This window comes from Acinonyx jubatus, chromosome B2 (assembly GCF_027475565.1).
Source record: "Acinonyx jubatus isolate Ajub_Pintada_27869175 chromosome B2, VMU_Ajub_asm_v1.0, whole genome shotgun sequence".
NCBI lineage: Eukaryota > Metazoa > Chordata > Mammalia > Carnivora > Felidae > Acinonyx > Acinonyx jubatus.
Window position 1 is genome coordinate 32,938,632 of NC_069385.1, and position 15,865 is coordinate 32,954,496.

The window sequence follows — 15,865 nt, forward strand, 5'->3', positions numbered from 1 at the left end:
CTCTCCTCCCTTCTTTCCTTCCCAAGAGAAGTGGAATTGTGTAGTTAAAAAGAGCAGTCATCAAGATTATCCTCACTTTTGACACCCATTCCAAGTTTGGGAGTCCCTAAGACAACACTTAGGTTTGATAATTTTCTAGAAAGACTCATGTTATACCCATGGGTATGGCTTATTATAACTAAAAGATACAGATGGAGATCAGCCAAGGGAAAAAGGCACATAGCACAGGGTCCAGGGAAGTTCCAGTTGTTCTCCTCCCATGAAGTTGTGGACAGCATTACTTTCCTGGCATCAATACATGACAACATACATGAAACATTACTGACCAGTAAAGTTTGCTTGAGCCCAGTGTCCAGAGATTATTGGGGATCCATCATGCAGGTATGGCTGACACCCATGTAGCCAAACTCAACCTCCAGTGCCTCCAGAGGTTGACCTCATGAGCCAACCTTTCTCACTCCAAATCACACTGTCAGACTGTTTGGGGTAACCCAAGGGCCCCAGGAAAACCAAAACACTTATATCAGGCATGACATTCAAAGGGATTAAACATTATCCTTCAGAATCAAGGGCAAAGGCCAGATCTCTTTTTGGTCAAAGTTAAATTCTTTTCCTATTGAGGATCATATAATCCTCATTACTGCACAATGTCTTCTGTCCCCACTCCTGCATTACATCACAAAAACCTACACTGAGATGGTTAGATGATGTTCCTTTATAAGATTTCCCAGAACAGCTCTCCAGTGATATCCTTCCAGTCTTATAACAACAGGATAATTTCCTCTTTAACTATCCACGCATTAAGCAAAGATTCAATGTCTCCACCAAAGGTCTTATCCATGAGATAAGGATTTGCTCCCACCTTTCTTTTTTAAGTTTATTTATTTATTTTGAGAGAGACAGAGACAGTATGAATGGTGGAGGGTCACAGAGAGAGGGAGACAGAGAATCCCTAGCAGGGATTCCGCACTGACAGTGCAGAGCCAGATACAGGCTCCAACCCACAAAACTGTGAGATCGTGACCCGATCGAAAACCAAGAGCTGGACACTTAACCGACTGAGTTACCCAAGCACCTCTCCCATCTTTTAAATTTATATTATAGTTTTCCTACACAACTTGAACACTGCTAATGGTCCCAGCCATCTTGGAGTGAAGGAGTTCTAAAAAGCGCATAAATTCCCAAGAGCTATTGATGCTTGATAGCTTACCGTATGCCTGATGCTAGACTGAATCCTTTGAACACATTCACTTTTCTTACCCACAGGACTTAGGTGTTTTGCAGATAGTAAAATTGAAGCTTCAAAAAATTAAGGGGTTTGCTACTTGTTTAGTTTAGTGGGATGTGTCAGGATGTGAACCTATGCTATCTAATGCCAGAGTCCATTTGTCTTGAGTGAGTGTGTGTGTAACTACATCTATATATGTAGACTCAGGTCACTCAGAAAGATTGACATGGGAGCTTAACAGACTCTTCCAGTCTTCGTGTCATCTCCATTCCATGTGAAAACCCCATCTCTAGCCTTTGCATTGGGGAGACTGTTCTCAGGTTAATTAACTTTACTTCTCGCTCCAGAATCTAGAAAGAACAGGCTTCCAGCATTCCTGGTCTAGCATCCTCTACCCTGCTCCTGTCATCCATGTGCAATGGTTCATTCCCCAGAAGTAGGTCAAAGTTGCCCGCCTCAAAAACCACCAAATGCTGATTCCTCACCAATGGGATTTTTATGGGTAAGCTAATGGGATTTTCATTTCATTGATGACTCCGTGAGATAATTTATCTGATTGGAACCTGGAACCCAGCCTACTCTCCACACCTTCCTTTACAATATCAATAGTCTTTCATTCATCATTTATTCATTCATTCATTTTATGACATTATACTACAATTTGGAATAGAAAACATGACTATACAGATGATGCCTTTATGTTGCTCACAGACTTATGGAGTATTCCTCCTCTCTACTTCCTTCCTCCCAAGGTCCTAAACGACTTCATCTCTACCCTCAACATGTAGGGTTTCCGACTCCCCATTACATTTGCTATCTCCATTCCTTAGGGAGGTACGTGTACCCCCAGACCCTCAAATCTAGCCCATTATTTCTTCTAAACCATATGCTTATTATTATTTTTTGTGTCTTTCTTATAATTTATAAACCCAAAGCAGTCATCTCATCAGCTGCTGACTCAGACTCCACACTGTGGCTTTCAGGGCCCTCCAATTCTGAAAGGTGTCTACCCTGGTCTCACTCTCCAGGCTGATCAAACTGTTTATCTTGAGTCCAGCACTAACAATGATCTGAATGTACCAGCTTTTTTTCAGAGATTTCCTGGCTGTTCTCAGTTCGTTCCAGTCTTGCTGGTCACCTCTATTTTCATTTCTGCCTTTATTTGTTTCCTGACTTAGTGACTGTTCCCAGCACCAAGCCTCCACCTTGAACCAATCTAGTTGCACTGGTTTGACCATTAGTACATTTCCCTAGGTGCAGTTTTACATTTGCACTTTCACTCAGTCTGCTTTGACCTGCTTCCGGTAATTTCCTTCCTGCTGAAGGCTTGGTTGGTCATTTTTAAGGAAAACTAAGACAGTTGGTACATACTCATTCAAGCATACCTCCAACCAGTCCTTTCCTTGTATGCTTTTTTTTTCCCCCTTCTAGTGAACGTTTAGTGATTTGACATTTTCTGCTAAGGAAATTATATGCCATTTTATAGAAATTTCAAGCTAAGGATTTAGAGGAATATTTTAATTGAATGGACTGACTCTTGGTTATGGCATACAGAATTAACAAAACCACTCTGTCACTGAGGACTGGTATCATTAAATACTGCTGAAAAAGTAAAAGACCTAAATAAATGGAGAGATCCACTGTGTTTGTGGACTAAAAGACTCAATATTATTTAGGTATCAATTATCCCCAAATTATTCTATAGATTCAATTTAATTCCAATAAAAATTCTAGGTGGTTTTTTTTTTTTTTTTGGTCAAATTGAGAAGCTGATTCTAAAATTTATATGGAAATGCAAAGACATAGGGGCGCCTGAGTGGCTCAGTTGGCAAAGCAACCAACTCTTGGTTTCCGCTCAGACCATGATCCCAGGGTCCAGAGATAGAGCCCCGCTTTGGGAGTGCTGGGCACAGAGCCTATATTGAGATTTTCTCTCTCCCTCCTTCTGCCTTTCCACCACTCACATGCATGTACTCTCTCTCTCTCAAAAATAAATAATTAACATTTAAAATTTTTTTTTAAAAAATTCAGAATGAGAAATGAATAATATATTTGTGGTTCCTGGGTGGCTCAGTTCATTGAGCATCCAACTCTTGATTTAGGTTCAGGTCATGATCCAAGGATTCTGGGTTCCAGGCCCTCCTCTGGCTCCTCGCTGAGCATGAAGCCTGCTTAAGATACTCTCTCTCTCTCTGTCTCTCCCCCCTCTTTCTCTTCCCCCCCTCTGTCTCTCAACAAAAAAATTAAAAAAGAAATGAGCAAATGACCTAGAATAACCAAAATAAGCTTGAAAAAAATAATAAAACTGGAGAACTTAGGCTACCCTATTTTGAGACTTGCTAATAAGCTACAGCAATTGAGACAATATGATACTGGCATAACAGTTGGAACCTTCACACATTTGTAGTATTAGAATATAAAAATGGTAAAAACCATTTTGGGGAACTGTTTGGCAATTTATTATAAAATTAAACATATACTTCCCATATGACCCCAAAACTGTGTCCCTAGGCATTTACCTAAGAGAAAAGATAACATACGTCTGCTTAAAGACTTGTTCAAGAATGTTTATAGCAACTTTAATCAAATTATTCAAAAACTGAGAATAATCTAAATGCCTCCTAACAGGTGAATTGCTAAATAATCTGTAGTATACTACAGATTGACATGCATGGATGGTTCTCCAAATATACAGTTATGTGAAAGAAGCTAGGCACAAAAGAATACATACTGTGTGATTCCAGTTATATAAACTTCAAGAACATGCAAATTAATTCATGGTTACATAAGTTAAAACAGTGTTTGGGGGTTTGGCTGCAAAGGAACACCAGGAACTTCCTGGTGTGATAAATATACTCCATCTCTTCACTGAATTGGCAGTTGGACCAGTGTAAACATTTGTCAAGATTCATGGATCTGTACATGCAAAATGTATGTATTTCATTGTTTATAGATTACACATCAAATGAAGAAATTAATATCAGGGGAAACACATGAAGGTATAGGAATAGATGGTCAATTTTTATTCAATGGATGGAACATCAGCAAGCATGTTATAAAAATTACTTTGTATTTGGTTACAAAAAAATATAATTCTTTCTTGACCATTCTTCCTTTTTAACTATACAAGCCCTGGCCAATATTGAGATTTCGAGCATTTGCTAAGAACACACTCATTTGGAAACAGAGTGAAAGCCTGGAAGTCTGCTAGACAGTAACTGAAAACTGTCTTAAAAGTGTATCTGGGGCCATCTGGGTGGCTCAGTCGGTTAAGGGTCCGACTCTTGATTTCGGGTCAGGTCATGATCTCAAGGTTCTTGACATCAAGTCCTGCATTGGCTGTGCTTACAGGCTGACAGCGGGAACCTGCTTGGGATTCTTTCTCTCCACCCTTCTCCTTGTCTCTTCCCCTCCTCACCCCAAACAAACTTAAGAAAAGGTGCATCTGATCAAAGATAGTCCAAAATAAGATAGTCTGTTTAGCACACAAAAATAACTCTGGTCTGTCCTTCTTCTAGCTTGGATATTTTACAAAATTGATTACTGCATTATGGTTCATTAAGCACCTAACATTGTGTCTAGCTCTGAGCAAAGGGTGAACAAATATTTCATAAATGAAGTACTCCACTACTTATGCACCAAGGTGTTAAATGAAGATAAAGAAGAGACCCTAAATCAGCTTAACTGAGGAGGGAAGGCTTCCAGGAATATGTCAAACTGATGCTTGAAAAAATAAAGTGGTGAGTGAGGGGTACACTCCACAGTGCACTTAGCCACTGATTTGACCATGCCAGTAGATCAGTCTTCCTATTTGCCAACCCTTCTCCACCGCTACCCTCACCAAAGAGGCTAGGTATTCAGTAATAGGTAATAAATAACATTTATTATTTTATATGATTATAACTAAAAATGGTAGATATTATTATTTGATTATTCTAATTAAAAATCAGTAATAATGCGTTCATTTATTTTTTCAACCTTTTTTGAAAGCCTGCTATGTGTCACGCACTGTGCAAGGCACTGAAGTTACCGTACTTCAGAAGGTATGGTCCCTGTCGTCAAGAAAGGTGTGGTTTCAAATCCAGCCTCCAGAAAGTCAGCAGGTGACAGACGTCATGTTCACCTAGGTTGCAGGAGGAGCATTTCTCGCTGGCTGCCATTCCCTGGGCTCCAAGCTTTTTTCCTTCCCGGGAGGCAAAAGCATCTGAGCCGGAAGCATCTCCCGCTCCAGCCGGGAGGTGGCGACCTGCAGCCGACGACGCCTCGGGGTACTTAGGTTCAAAGCTCCACTTGGGGGCGCTCTCGTCTGGCTCGCAGGCCGCCCTTCTCCACCGGCGGAACATTTGGCTGGGTCTCTGGTTTCTGCAGGTTTCATAATCCGCACGCACCCGGCACTTCCGGGCTTCCGGGCAGCCTCCTGCGGTTTGCTGGGCCTCGAAAGGGGAGCCTTTCCGCTGAGCGCTAGAGAAAGCGACTCCTGAGAGCCCAGGTTTCCGGCGGGCGTCTCCGCCCGTCTGCCCCTCAATTCCCGGAGCTCGGGTCTAACCCGGGCCGCTCGCTGGGCGTCCTAGGAAGGCAGGGGCGATGGTCCAAATGGAGACGCAACTGCAGAGCATTTTTGAGGACGTGGTGGTGAGTGGAGCCACCAGGGATAAAGGGCAGTGGCCGGGCGAGGGGGACACTCGGTGGCTGACTCAAGGAACCCGGTCCAGGCAACCTGTCCCCTTCCTCTCCTTTGTTGTGACACCGTGCATGTCCGCAAGGGTTTAGGAATCTCCAACAGCTGTCAACTTCAAAGTCGCCTTTGAAATCCACAATACCCTTCGTGACAGACCAGGCCGGGATTGTTATTTTGTGTGTGTCTCTGATTGAGTTGATTTGTCCTATGTTACATTGTAGTGTTTTTCTCGAGGAGGTCCCTCCTTTTTTCTTCTTCTTTTGTTTGTTTTACATCGTTTACTTTTTGTTTTTTACAGAAAACGGAAGTTATAGAAGAGGCTTTTCCTGGGTGAGTATATATGCATTGCAGATTTTTGTGTTTTTACATGAGTGTATTTTTGTAAGATTTTACTTTGGTTTGTCTTGGAGATATATAAGATCCATAAGATTCTGGTTATGTTGAATTACCGTTTTAGAACTAGTAGCAAATAATCTGACTTTTGTGTTTTAGAATGTTTATGGACACCCCTGAAGATGAAAAAACAAAACTAATTAGCTGTTTGGGGGCCTTCAGACAGTTTTGGGGTGGTCTTTCTCAGGTGAGCACTGCATTTTTACGACATTCAGCTGATGATTTTTGATGCCTTCTTTTTTACATTATTTTGTTGTTGCTGTTAAGGTATTTCTGGAAAGGGAGAAATAAGTTTGTCAATATTTTTTATTTGTATATTCGGGCTTCCATTTGTTTCCATTTGTATTCTTCTAGTGGAGAACCAGTACTGAGAAGTCAAGTTGATAACAGCACAGTGTGAGATGTCTTTAAAAATCTCCCCCATGTTAGGTTATATAAAACCATTTTCATCCTATTTTGATTTATTTGGTGCAAGGGAAAAAAGCTGTGGTAGAAGTGTAAAAGATACAAATTTCATTCATTTTCTCAACAAAGGAGCTACAAAGCATTGATACAAAGATACTATGATCAAAGATACTAAAGTAAAGGTACAAAAAAATGCCACAATGAGGATACTATAATAAAGATACTAAGATATTACAATAAAAACAAGGAAAGGAGCAGTAAAACTTAGTAACAAAGAACAGTCACCAGAAAATATGTTCATGAAAAAGACAAAATGTGTGATCCTTAAGGAGCTGCTGTTCCAGTAGTGTATTATCTTGTCATGGTGCATTATTTGTAGGAAAATGAGAACCGTTCCCATTTAAGCCACTGGTGATAAGACTTGCTGCTCAAACATGGGTTACATAATGGCATATATTCTCTTTTTTTTAATTTTTTTTTTTTTTATTAGAGACCCTGAGAGGAGAGGGGCAGAGGGACAGAGGGGGAGAAAGAGACAGAGAGAGAGTGTCTTAAGCAGGCTCCATGCTCAGCACACAGCCCGATGCTAAACTTGATTACTTGACCCTGAGATCATGACCTGAGCCAAAATCAAGAGTCGGATGCTCAACTGACTGAGCCACCCAGGCACCCCGGCATATATTCATTTAAAAAAAAAAAAAAACGTTTTAATTACTTTCTAATAGGTAATATATTCATATGACTCCAAATGCAAAAGGTACCAAAAAGGGGGACCCTACGAATAGTCTGCCTTCTATCTTTCTTAACTTAATCACCTACTTTTTCATGTCAGCAGCCAGTATCCCCAGTTTGTTGCCTTCTGGAAGTATTTTACACATGTAGAATCAATTTTTATAAAACATTCATATAATGTGTACACTGTTCATTAGCACCTTTTTTCCTCTTACTATTAGATTCTGAAAGTAATTCTACATTAATCCATTGAAAGTTACTTCTGCCTTTCATACAGTAGCATAATCCATTATATGACTGTACCTTCCTTTATTTAACCAGTCTCCTACTGAGTGACATTTAGGTTATTTCTTAGGTTATTTAAACAATACTAAATGAATAACAATACTTTAAACAGTACTAAAATGAATAATATTCTGCATAGGACACTGTGCAGAATAAACTCCTGAAAGTAGTATTGGTAGGTTAGAGGGTATGTCTATTTATAATTTTTATACAGATTGCCTAATAGCTTTTCCTAAGGATCATACCAGGCAAGGGGAGAATAAGCATACCTGTTCCCAGCCTCACAGTAGGGTGTTAATGAATGTTTCTTGATGTTTACCAATATAAAACAGGAGAAATTATATCTCATCATGGTTTATTTTGCATTTCTCTAATATCGAACATCTTTTCAACATATTTTAATTTTTAAATAATTTATTAAACATTGTATGGATTAAGGATGGCCTGTGTGTTCAAGAAGTTTAAATTCTAATGGGGGAGCCAGGAAGAAAATAGATATTTCTTTTTTTTTTTTTTTTTAATTTTTTTTAATGTTTTTTTTTTTTTAATTTATTTTTGAGACAGAGACAGAGCATGAACGGGGGAGGGGCAGAGAGAGGGAGACACAGAATCTGAAACAGGCTCCAGGCTCTGAGCTGTCAGCACAGAGCCCGACGCGGGGCTCGAACTCATGGACCGCGAGATCATGACCTGAGCCGAAGTCGGCCGCTTAACTGACTGAGCCACCCAGGCGCCCCAGAAAATAGATATTTCTAAATCAGCATTATATTTTCAACAATAGAAGTGTGTTTGAGGGACAGTAGTAGTGCAGAAGAGGAGGACATGTAGGTCCCTCTTGAGGGTATCCTGGAAGACAAACTGATATGGGTACTACATTTTGGTATCAGGTTATACAAGTCTAGAAATTTGATATGTCATTGGATTCATAATTAGGCTCTTAGGGATTAGATTTCACACAATTCTCATGAGGCTGATATACTGACTCACAGTGGATCCCCACCCCACCCCACCCCCCCACCCAGCCCAATGACAGGAATGTTTATATCTGCCATTAAGGGCATTGCTTACAATTTCTTACACAGTACACAGTCTTTGTTAGCGCTTTCTACTGACCATGAAAATACTAAGAAAATCTTACTCCTTCTGGCAGTCTCATGTAATAAAAATAGTGGGAATTTAATCTATAGAATTGTATTGATTTTAAGCTTAATATGACTGAAATACTAAATCTGAATTTTTTCATTTTGTCTTTTTTTTTTTAATTGTTTTCATTCATGAATGTTTATAGTGGAGTATTTCATGCATAGTCTTGATATACTCCCAGGTATATTAGCTATTTGTTAGCTATGTATATGGCTATATAAAATATCACTTTGGACCTAAAATATAATCATTTTTTAATTTTCCAGGAATCTCATGAACAGTGCATCCAGTGGATTGTTAAATTTATTCATGGCCAGCACAGTCCTAAAAGAATTTCTTTTCTTTATGACTGCTTAGCGATGGCAGTGGAGACTGGTCTCCTTCCACCCAGGTATGTTTACTGACAGAGCAATCCAAAGAATTTTTTTTTATTAATATTTGGAAATTGATCCAGGTTGTTATAATAGAGTAAAAGAATGAAAAAGGAGGTTAGGCTCAACAAGTAATCCTTCATAAAACGTCAGGTTTTAGTTTCTAGGATATAGTATTCTTAGAATTGTGTACATAAAAGCTCAAAACCAGGCGGGCTTTGCCTTTCAACTCAGGAGCTAGGATCACTTAACTTTTCCTGCACAATGAACTACATGAACACATTGTGACTTAAAACAATAATAATCCTCTTATTAACACTCATGGTTGCAATGATTGACTGAGTTCAGTAGGCAGTTTTTCTCAGGATCTTGAGATTGCAGTCAGATGGTAGCTATGGCTATAGTTATCACAAAGGTTTCCCCATTCATGTCTGGTGGTTGATGCCTGGCTGTCATCTGAGACTCTAGCTGGGGCTATCATCTGGAATCTATACATGCCCTCTCCTCGTGATCTGGACTTTCTCACAGCATGATGGCACCCAACACAAGCATTCAAAAGATGGCTAGACAGAAGCTACATTACCTTGCCTTGGATGTCATAAGCGCCCCTTTTGCCATAATCTTAGGCCTGCCCAGATTTTAGGGAAGAGAGTGTAGACCCTTCTCCCACCTCTTCATGGGAGTAGTGTCAGTGTCACACTTTAAAAGAGCGTGTGGGATTGAAAATCTTGTTTCAGCCATCTTGGAAAAATACAATCTACTGCAAACTGATAGATGGTAAGCATTTCATCTATAGTTTCTGGTAGATTTCTGTCTAGTAAGAATATACACAATATTATTGTGTTCTGTTTTTTGTTCTTTCACTTAAGTGAAAAAAATGTAACGTACATAATTTTTTAAAGTACGTTTGAAAAGTAATGTTCCTTTCTCAGAAACGCTATGATAAATACACAGAATACACAGACCTTGGCTGTTAGAGCATTTGAAAAATTCTGTTGTGTAACTGGAATGGGTATTCTTATTTTCTAGGATGGTTTGTGAATCCCTGATAAACTCTGACACACTGGAATGGGAAAGAACGCAGCTTTGGGCCTTAACATTTAAACTAGTTCGGAAAATAATTGGGGGAGTGGATTACAAGGTATTTTTTCCTAATTATAAAAAGTAATCACTTTCAGACATGATTGATTTTTAGTGTGTAGATCTTAATTTCAGATGGAATAAATGAAATGGGAGCATTTATTTTTTGTTGTATTTCCTAAAGGAACTTAAAATTGCTCAGTGTTTCCCATAGCTTCTCTGCTCTCCTCCCAACATTCTTTTTATTTTTAAATTTTTAAAAATTTTTTTTTAATGTTATTTATTTTTGACCGAGAGAGAGACAGAGCATGAGCAGGTGAGGGCCAGAGAGAGAGAGGGAGACACAGAATCTGAAGCAGGCTCCAGGCTCTGAGCTGTCAGCACAGAGCTCGACACGGGGCTCGAACTCACAGACCATGAGATCATGACCTGAGCCGAAGTCGGACTCTCAACTGACTGAGCCACCCAGGCACCCCTCTCCTCCCAGCATTCTTAAAAATTCCAGTCCTAATATATATGATGAGTAGGGAAGTCACCAGCAGACTCTGTTGCCTTTTCATGTCACAGATCTTACAATGTTGCGCCCCTTTCAAATGAAAGAGCAGAGCAGGGGCATGTGAAACCATGAAGGGATGTAGTCATCAGCTGCTAAAGGGAGCAAGCCCTGTTTCACCTCTGCTTTGACCTCCTTTGACCACATATGCTTCAGCGCTCTTCTCTTGACCTAGAATAACAGCACACACTCTCACTGTGTCTCGTAATACAACTCAGGGTCTCCCTTGCTGCAAACACCATTCTCCTTCATTCAGACTACCTTTGTTATTGTCCTTTTTGAAAGGATTGCCATTGTCTGACCCTAGGCTTTATCTGTATTATCTGTATTTTCTCTAATCAGAAATGACTTAAACTGCTTAATTATTGATCTGAATCATGATTTCATACAAAATTAATTCTAAGAAGCTTTTTTTTTTCTTTCTTTCTTTTTTTAATTTTCTCTTTACTTACACTTCACTTTCCTTAGCAGGTTTACTTGGAGTTTTTGCTTTCTTCACTTGATCTTAGCCAAAAAGCCGAGAAGCGATGGAGTTTTTGCTTTCTAATTTGTAGGATGCCTTATAATTTTTTTTCTAATTTCTTTCATGTGTATGTTTTGTCTCTTTTTTGCAAGACTGATCACACAGTTCATACTCAATAAATGCATGTTAAATGAAATTTTTTCTCTATATATCTGATTCTGCTCTGAAATAAGGCAACTAGTAATAGATAGGAGATGACCAATTAACAGAATAGCCTTATTGGATAAGTTTGAGTGATTAGGTATGTGATGGATGAGAAGGGAGAGTAAAGTTAGAATACGACAAAGTGAGTAAGCAGAAGGGATCACCTGCCAGAAAATTTAATATTATGGCCCATGTCTCAGAGTGTTTTCGAGTTCTATTTAAATATATTTTTGTAAGCTCAAATTAAACTTTTTGGACTCTCATAACAATAGAAAGTGTAGTAATGTTGTGAGGGTCCGAAAAACTTAGCAGAGTGTGGACTGATTTTTATTTGTAAGTGACTTTCTTTGTTCATTCATATTGTAGGACATTCTTTAGAATTCTGTTTTGCAACATGACTCTTCTCTTGGGTTAATGTTAGGGACTTAAATGTTAGCTCTGATTCAGAAAAACTGAAAATGTGACATTGAAGGTAACATTTTTTTCTGATTATGTGATGTTGAAATTTTTAGATGTTTTAACTAGCACAGGGGGCACTACTTAGTTTTAACCTATGAGTTTTTTCTTATATCAGGGTGTTCGAGATCTCTTAAAAGTGATTTTGGAGAAAATCTTGACAATTCCCAATACAGTGAGCTCAGCTGTTGTACAGCAGCTTCTAGCAGCAAGAGAGGTAATTTAGGACATGTTTGCAATTCATTGATCATAATCTCAAAAAAGTCTATGTTTATATAGATCTGTGCCTTTAAAATATATGGTAGTTTGTGAACTGTTCCATTTGGGTACTTCTACAAAAATCACTTCTAGTTTTACTGTTTATTATATTTTTATGATATGATTAAAATGTATTTTACTTTTATTGTATTTCTAATGAAAATTTTAATTAAGTCATAGCTTTTAATTATGAAAACAATATAGACTTAAAGTATTTTCAGCTGTTATAAGACCATAGCCTGTGGACCACTGAAAGATCTTTGTGCTTAGTAACTAATGTTGCAAGAGTTGTTACTTTGATCTGTTGCTTTCCTCTTAGAGGCTACCAATATTTAAAGCAAGGTTATTTACTAACATCCATTCATTGTCCATTAATCTTCATTTTGAGAGATTCTTCACATATAAATGAATTCTTTTATGCTATAGTGTAAGCCCATTAAATCCATAATATCATATCTTTGCTTTTAATATCTTTGTTCTTGTTGCCACTGTTGCATTTAAAGGGCTTATCTGTGGAACTAATCAAGAACAATAACATTGCTCTTTTATTTTTCTTAGGTTATAGCATATATCTTGGAAAGAAATGCCTGTCTATTACCAGCCTATTTTGCAGTCACAGAGATCAGGAAACTATATCCTGAGGGAAAACTTCCACACTGGGTAAATCTGATATTTTCTATATTTTTAATAGAAATTTTAATCAAAAATAGTTATATTAATCTAATTTTTGTGTGTTTTTTTTTACTTATTTTTTTTTAATTTACATCCAAATTAGTTAGCATATAGTGCAACAATGATTTCAAGAGTAGATTCCTTAGTGCCCTTACCCATTTAGCCCATCCCCCCTCCCACAACCCCTCCCGTTATATTAATCTAATTTTTGTGTGCTTATTTTCAAAATGGTCACTTTTATCCTGAGATAAAATGTGCTTTTTTTTAATCATTATAATGTATTTGTTTTATTTTTCTGCTGTCTTCTTGAGACAGTTTCTATATCATGTGTTAAAATATACCAGCTTCATCAAATAGCTAAGGACATGGTGGTATGATTTGGCTTAATTCAGGGACAGATGAACTGGGAAGTAATTCTTTGTAAGGAAGTATAAGAGGACTAACTTTTGAGTCATTTTTATGTGCTAGGTATTGTATTAAATCTTAACATATTGTCTCATTTTATATAGACGATGGTTATATTCAGAGCAGTCTTGATTTTATTTTTGTACTTGTTTTTGTTTTGTTTTTAGTTACTTGGAAACTTGGTATCAGACTTTGTGGATACCGTCAGGCCCACAGCAAGGATAAACTCCATTTGTGGTAGGATTATAATTTAAAATACACTAAATAATACCTGGTTTTTAGTCAGCTACTGAACAAAATTTGCAGATGTACCTTACACATGTCCTAGTGGTTTGTTATTTTGATAATTCTGTAGAAGCTTAATAATAGCCATTTCCTTGTTTTCAGGTACTTTTTGTGTTGAGTGTAGGGAGGAAAAAACAGGTGTCTGGACTAGGTCTAAGTTTCAGGTGGAATCATTCTAGAAGATGTTTTTCCTGGTGAAAAGAGGGAACTTTTATTAGAGCTAGTAAAGCCCCATGGGATCTCCAGGCAACTAGAAGTCTCAACCGATCTGTCCCTCTGAGGCCATAGTACATAAGACTATCAGGTTCTTTCAGCCCATTCCAATTCACACTTTTGTTCTATACTTCATTTCTTTTGTTTTTCATTTTTTCATGTTTTGTTAGACTCTCGGAATTTTTTTATTTATTTTTTCCTTAGATTGTTCTTTTTGAGAAAAAGAGAGAGAGCAGGGGAGGGGCAGAGAAAGAGAATCTGAAGCAGTCTTCACTATCAGCACTGAGCCTGATGCAGGACTTGATCTCACAACCCTGAGATCATGACCTAAGCTGAAATCAAGAGTAGGACATTTAACTGACTTAGCCACCCAGGCACCCCTCAGAATTTTCTTTTAAAAATAATCATGTGATTGGGCAATTTGTGCAGTGTGCAGCAGTGTTTGGGTATATAGACCATTATTTAGTTGATGACCAAATTTTCAGCACTTCTTGTGAGTCAGGTGCTATTCTAGATTGGAAATACAAAAATAAAGCAAACAGACACTAGACAGTTCTCAGACGTCTAGCTTTTGTAACTGAGTGGATATTGGTATCATTTAATGAATTCTAGAAGTGGTGCAGATTTGAGAAGCATGATGAGTTCAGCTTAAGATGTGTTAAGCTTGAGGTGCCTGTGGGACATCCAAGTGACAATATTCATTAGGCAGTCGGGTGTCTGAGTTGATGGTCATATGCTACATCTAAGGCCTCTAGGAACATCATGTGTAAAGTGAATCATGTTGACCCTAGACTAGAGATCTGTAAACTTTTTCTATAAATGGTGATATAGTAAATATTTTAGGCTTTAGGAGCCATTCAATCTGTTGGAACTACTCAGCTCTGTCATTGTGGTGCAAAAGCATCAGTGTTCCAGTAAGACTTTACAAAAACAGGCGGCAAGCTGCATCTGGCCCACGGATTATAGTTTGCTATCTCTAACCTAGATACTTGGACAAATGTAACATTTTTGAATTTGGAATGTCTGTACAATTGGTCTTCGACCATCTGGACTAAAAATAATCAAAGAAAATTCCCAAAATTTAACTACAAGCTTTTTACAATCAGTGTCTGATTCAGCCCAGATATTTATTAAATATTCACAGAATGGTCAAAGGACCAGGCATTTCTGTGTTCATGTTTACTTAAAAACATTTTTTTTGTAATACATACAGGCCGCTGCAGCCTTCTGCCAGTTGTAAATAACTCGGGAGCCATTTGTAACTCGTGGAAATTGGATCCTGCAACTCTTCGTTTTCCCTTGAAAGGCCTCTTGCCATATGATAAGGTATGTAGATAAATCTGACGGAATTTTCGATCCATCTAACAGCCTTCATCCTGGATTATTTGATGTGTTGTGCTAAATTATCTCTTCATAGGCCGAAGAAGTACATATTTAATGAAAAATGATTTGTGGTTTATCATGTGATTCTAGTATCCAATTATTCCCTGTGGTTTGTGATATTGTGGATGTTTATGCTCCAGTGGACAAAGCACATAGACTAAGAAAACTGAATCTTTAAGTAGAATCCTTGTTTTTATTCTTCCTTTACAAAGTGAGGACCAAAAATGAATTTGTGTGGTTCTTAAAATTTGAAGAGTGAGCCTCTCCTTTGTTAGATTTTTTATTTTTATTTTTTTAAGTTTCTTTAAGTAATCTCTACACCCAACATGGGGCTTGAACTCACAACCCCAAGATCAAGAGTCACATGCTCTTCTGACTGAGCCAGCCAGGTGCCCTGACTTTTGTTAGATATTTTAAAGAGGGGATGGAAAGGACAAAAGTGGAATAGAGTATTCCCAAAGGAAAAAAATCTATAAGTATCAATAAAATGAAGCATGACATACAGATACAACACTATACTGAAATTTGATAGATTCATTATAGTATGGTTGAAATGGTTACAGAGCAGGGAATGGGGAAGACTAGATATTTTTCATGTAAATGTTTCGTGTCAAAAATGATGTACAGAGCGATTAGGAAACTTACTCAGAAGTGAGGA

The 15,865-nt window shown here is 38.1% G+C and overlaps 1 protein-coding gene across 2 annotated transcripts in view; it reads left to right on the plus strand.

Moving 5' to 3' along the window:
* The first annotated feature begins 5,646 nt into the window (after positions 1 to 5,646).
* Positions 5,647 to 15,865, plus strand: part of MED23 (mediator complex subunit 23) — a 43,945-nt gene continuing 33,726 nt past the window's right edge. For both annotated transcript variants that reach the window (XM_027056884.2, XM_027056885.2), the window contains exons 1-9: positions 5,647 to 5,860; positions 6,205 to 6,236; positions 6,399 to 6,486; positions 9,131 to 9,255; positions 10,265 to 10,376; positions 12,110 to 12,208; positions 12,808 to 12,909; positions 13,494 to 13,563; positions 15,038 to 15,150. In XM_027056884.2, the coding sequence (XP_026912685.2) occupies positions 5,813 to 5,860; positions 6,205 to 6,236; positions 6,399 to 6,486; positions 9,131 to 9,255; positions 10,265 to 10,376; positions 12,110 to 12,208; positions 12,808 to 12,909; positions 13,494 to 13,563; positions 15,038 to 15,150 (789 nt within the window). In that variant the 5' untranslated portion in view covers positions 5,647 to 5,812. The remainder of the gene's footprint in view (positions 5,861 to 6,204; positions 6,237 to 6,398; positions 6,487 to 9,130; positions 9,256 to 10,264; positions 10,377 to 12,109; positions 12,209 to 12,807; positions 12,910 to 13,493; positions 13,564 to 15,037; positions 15,151 to 15,865) is intronic.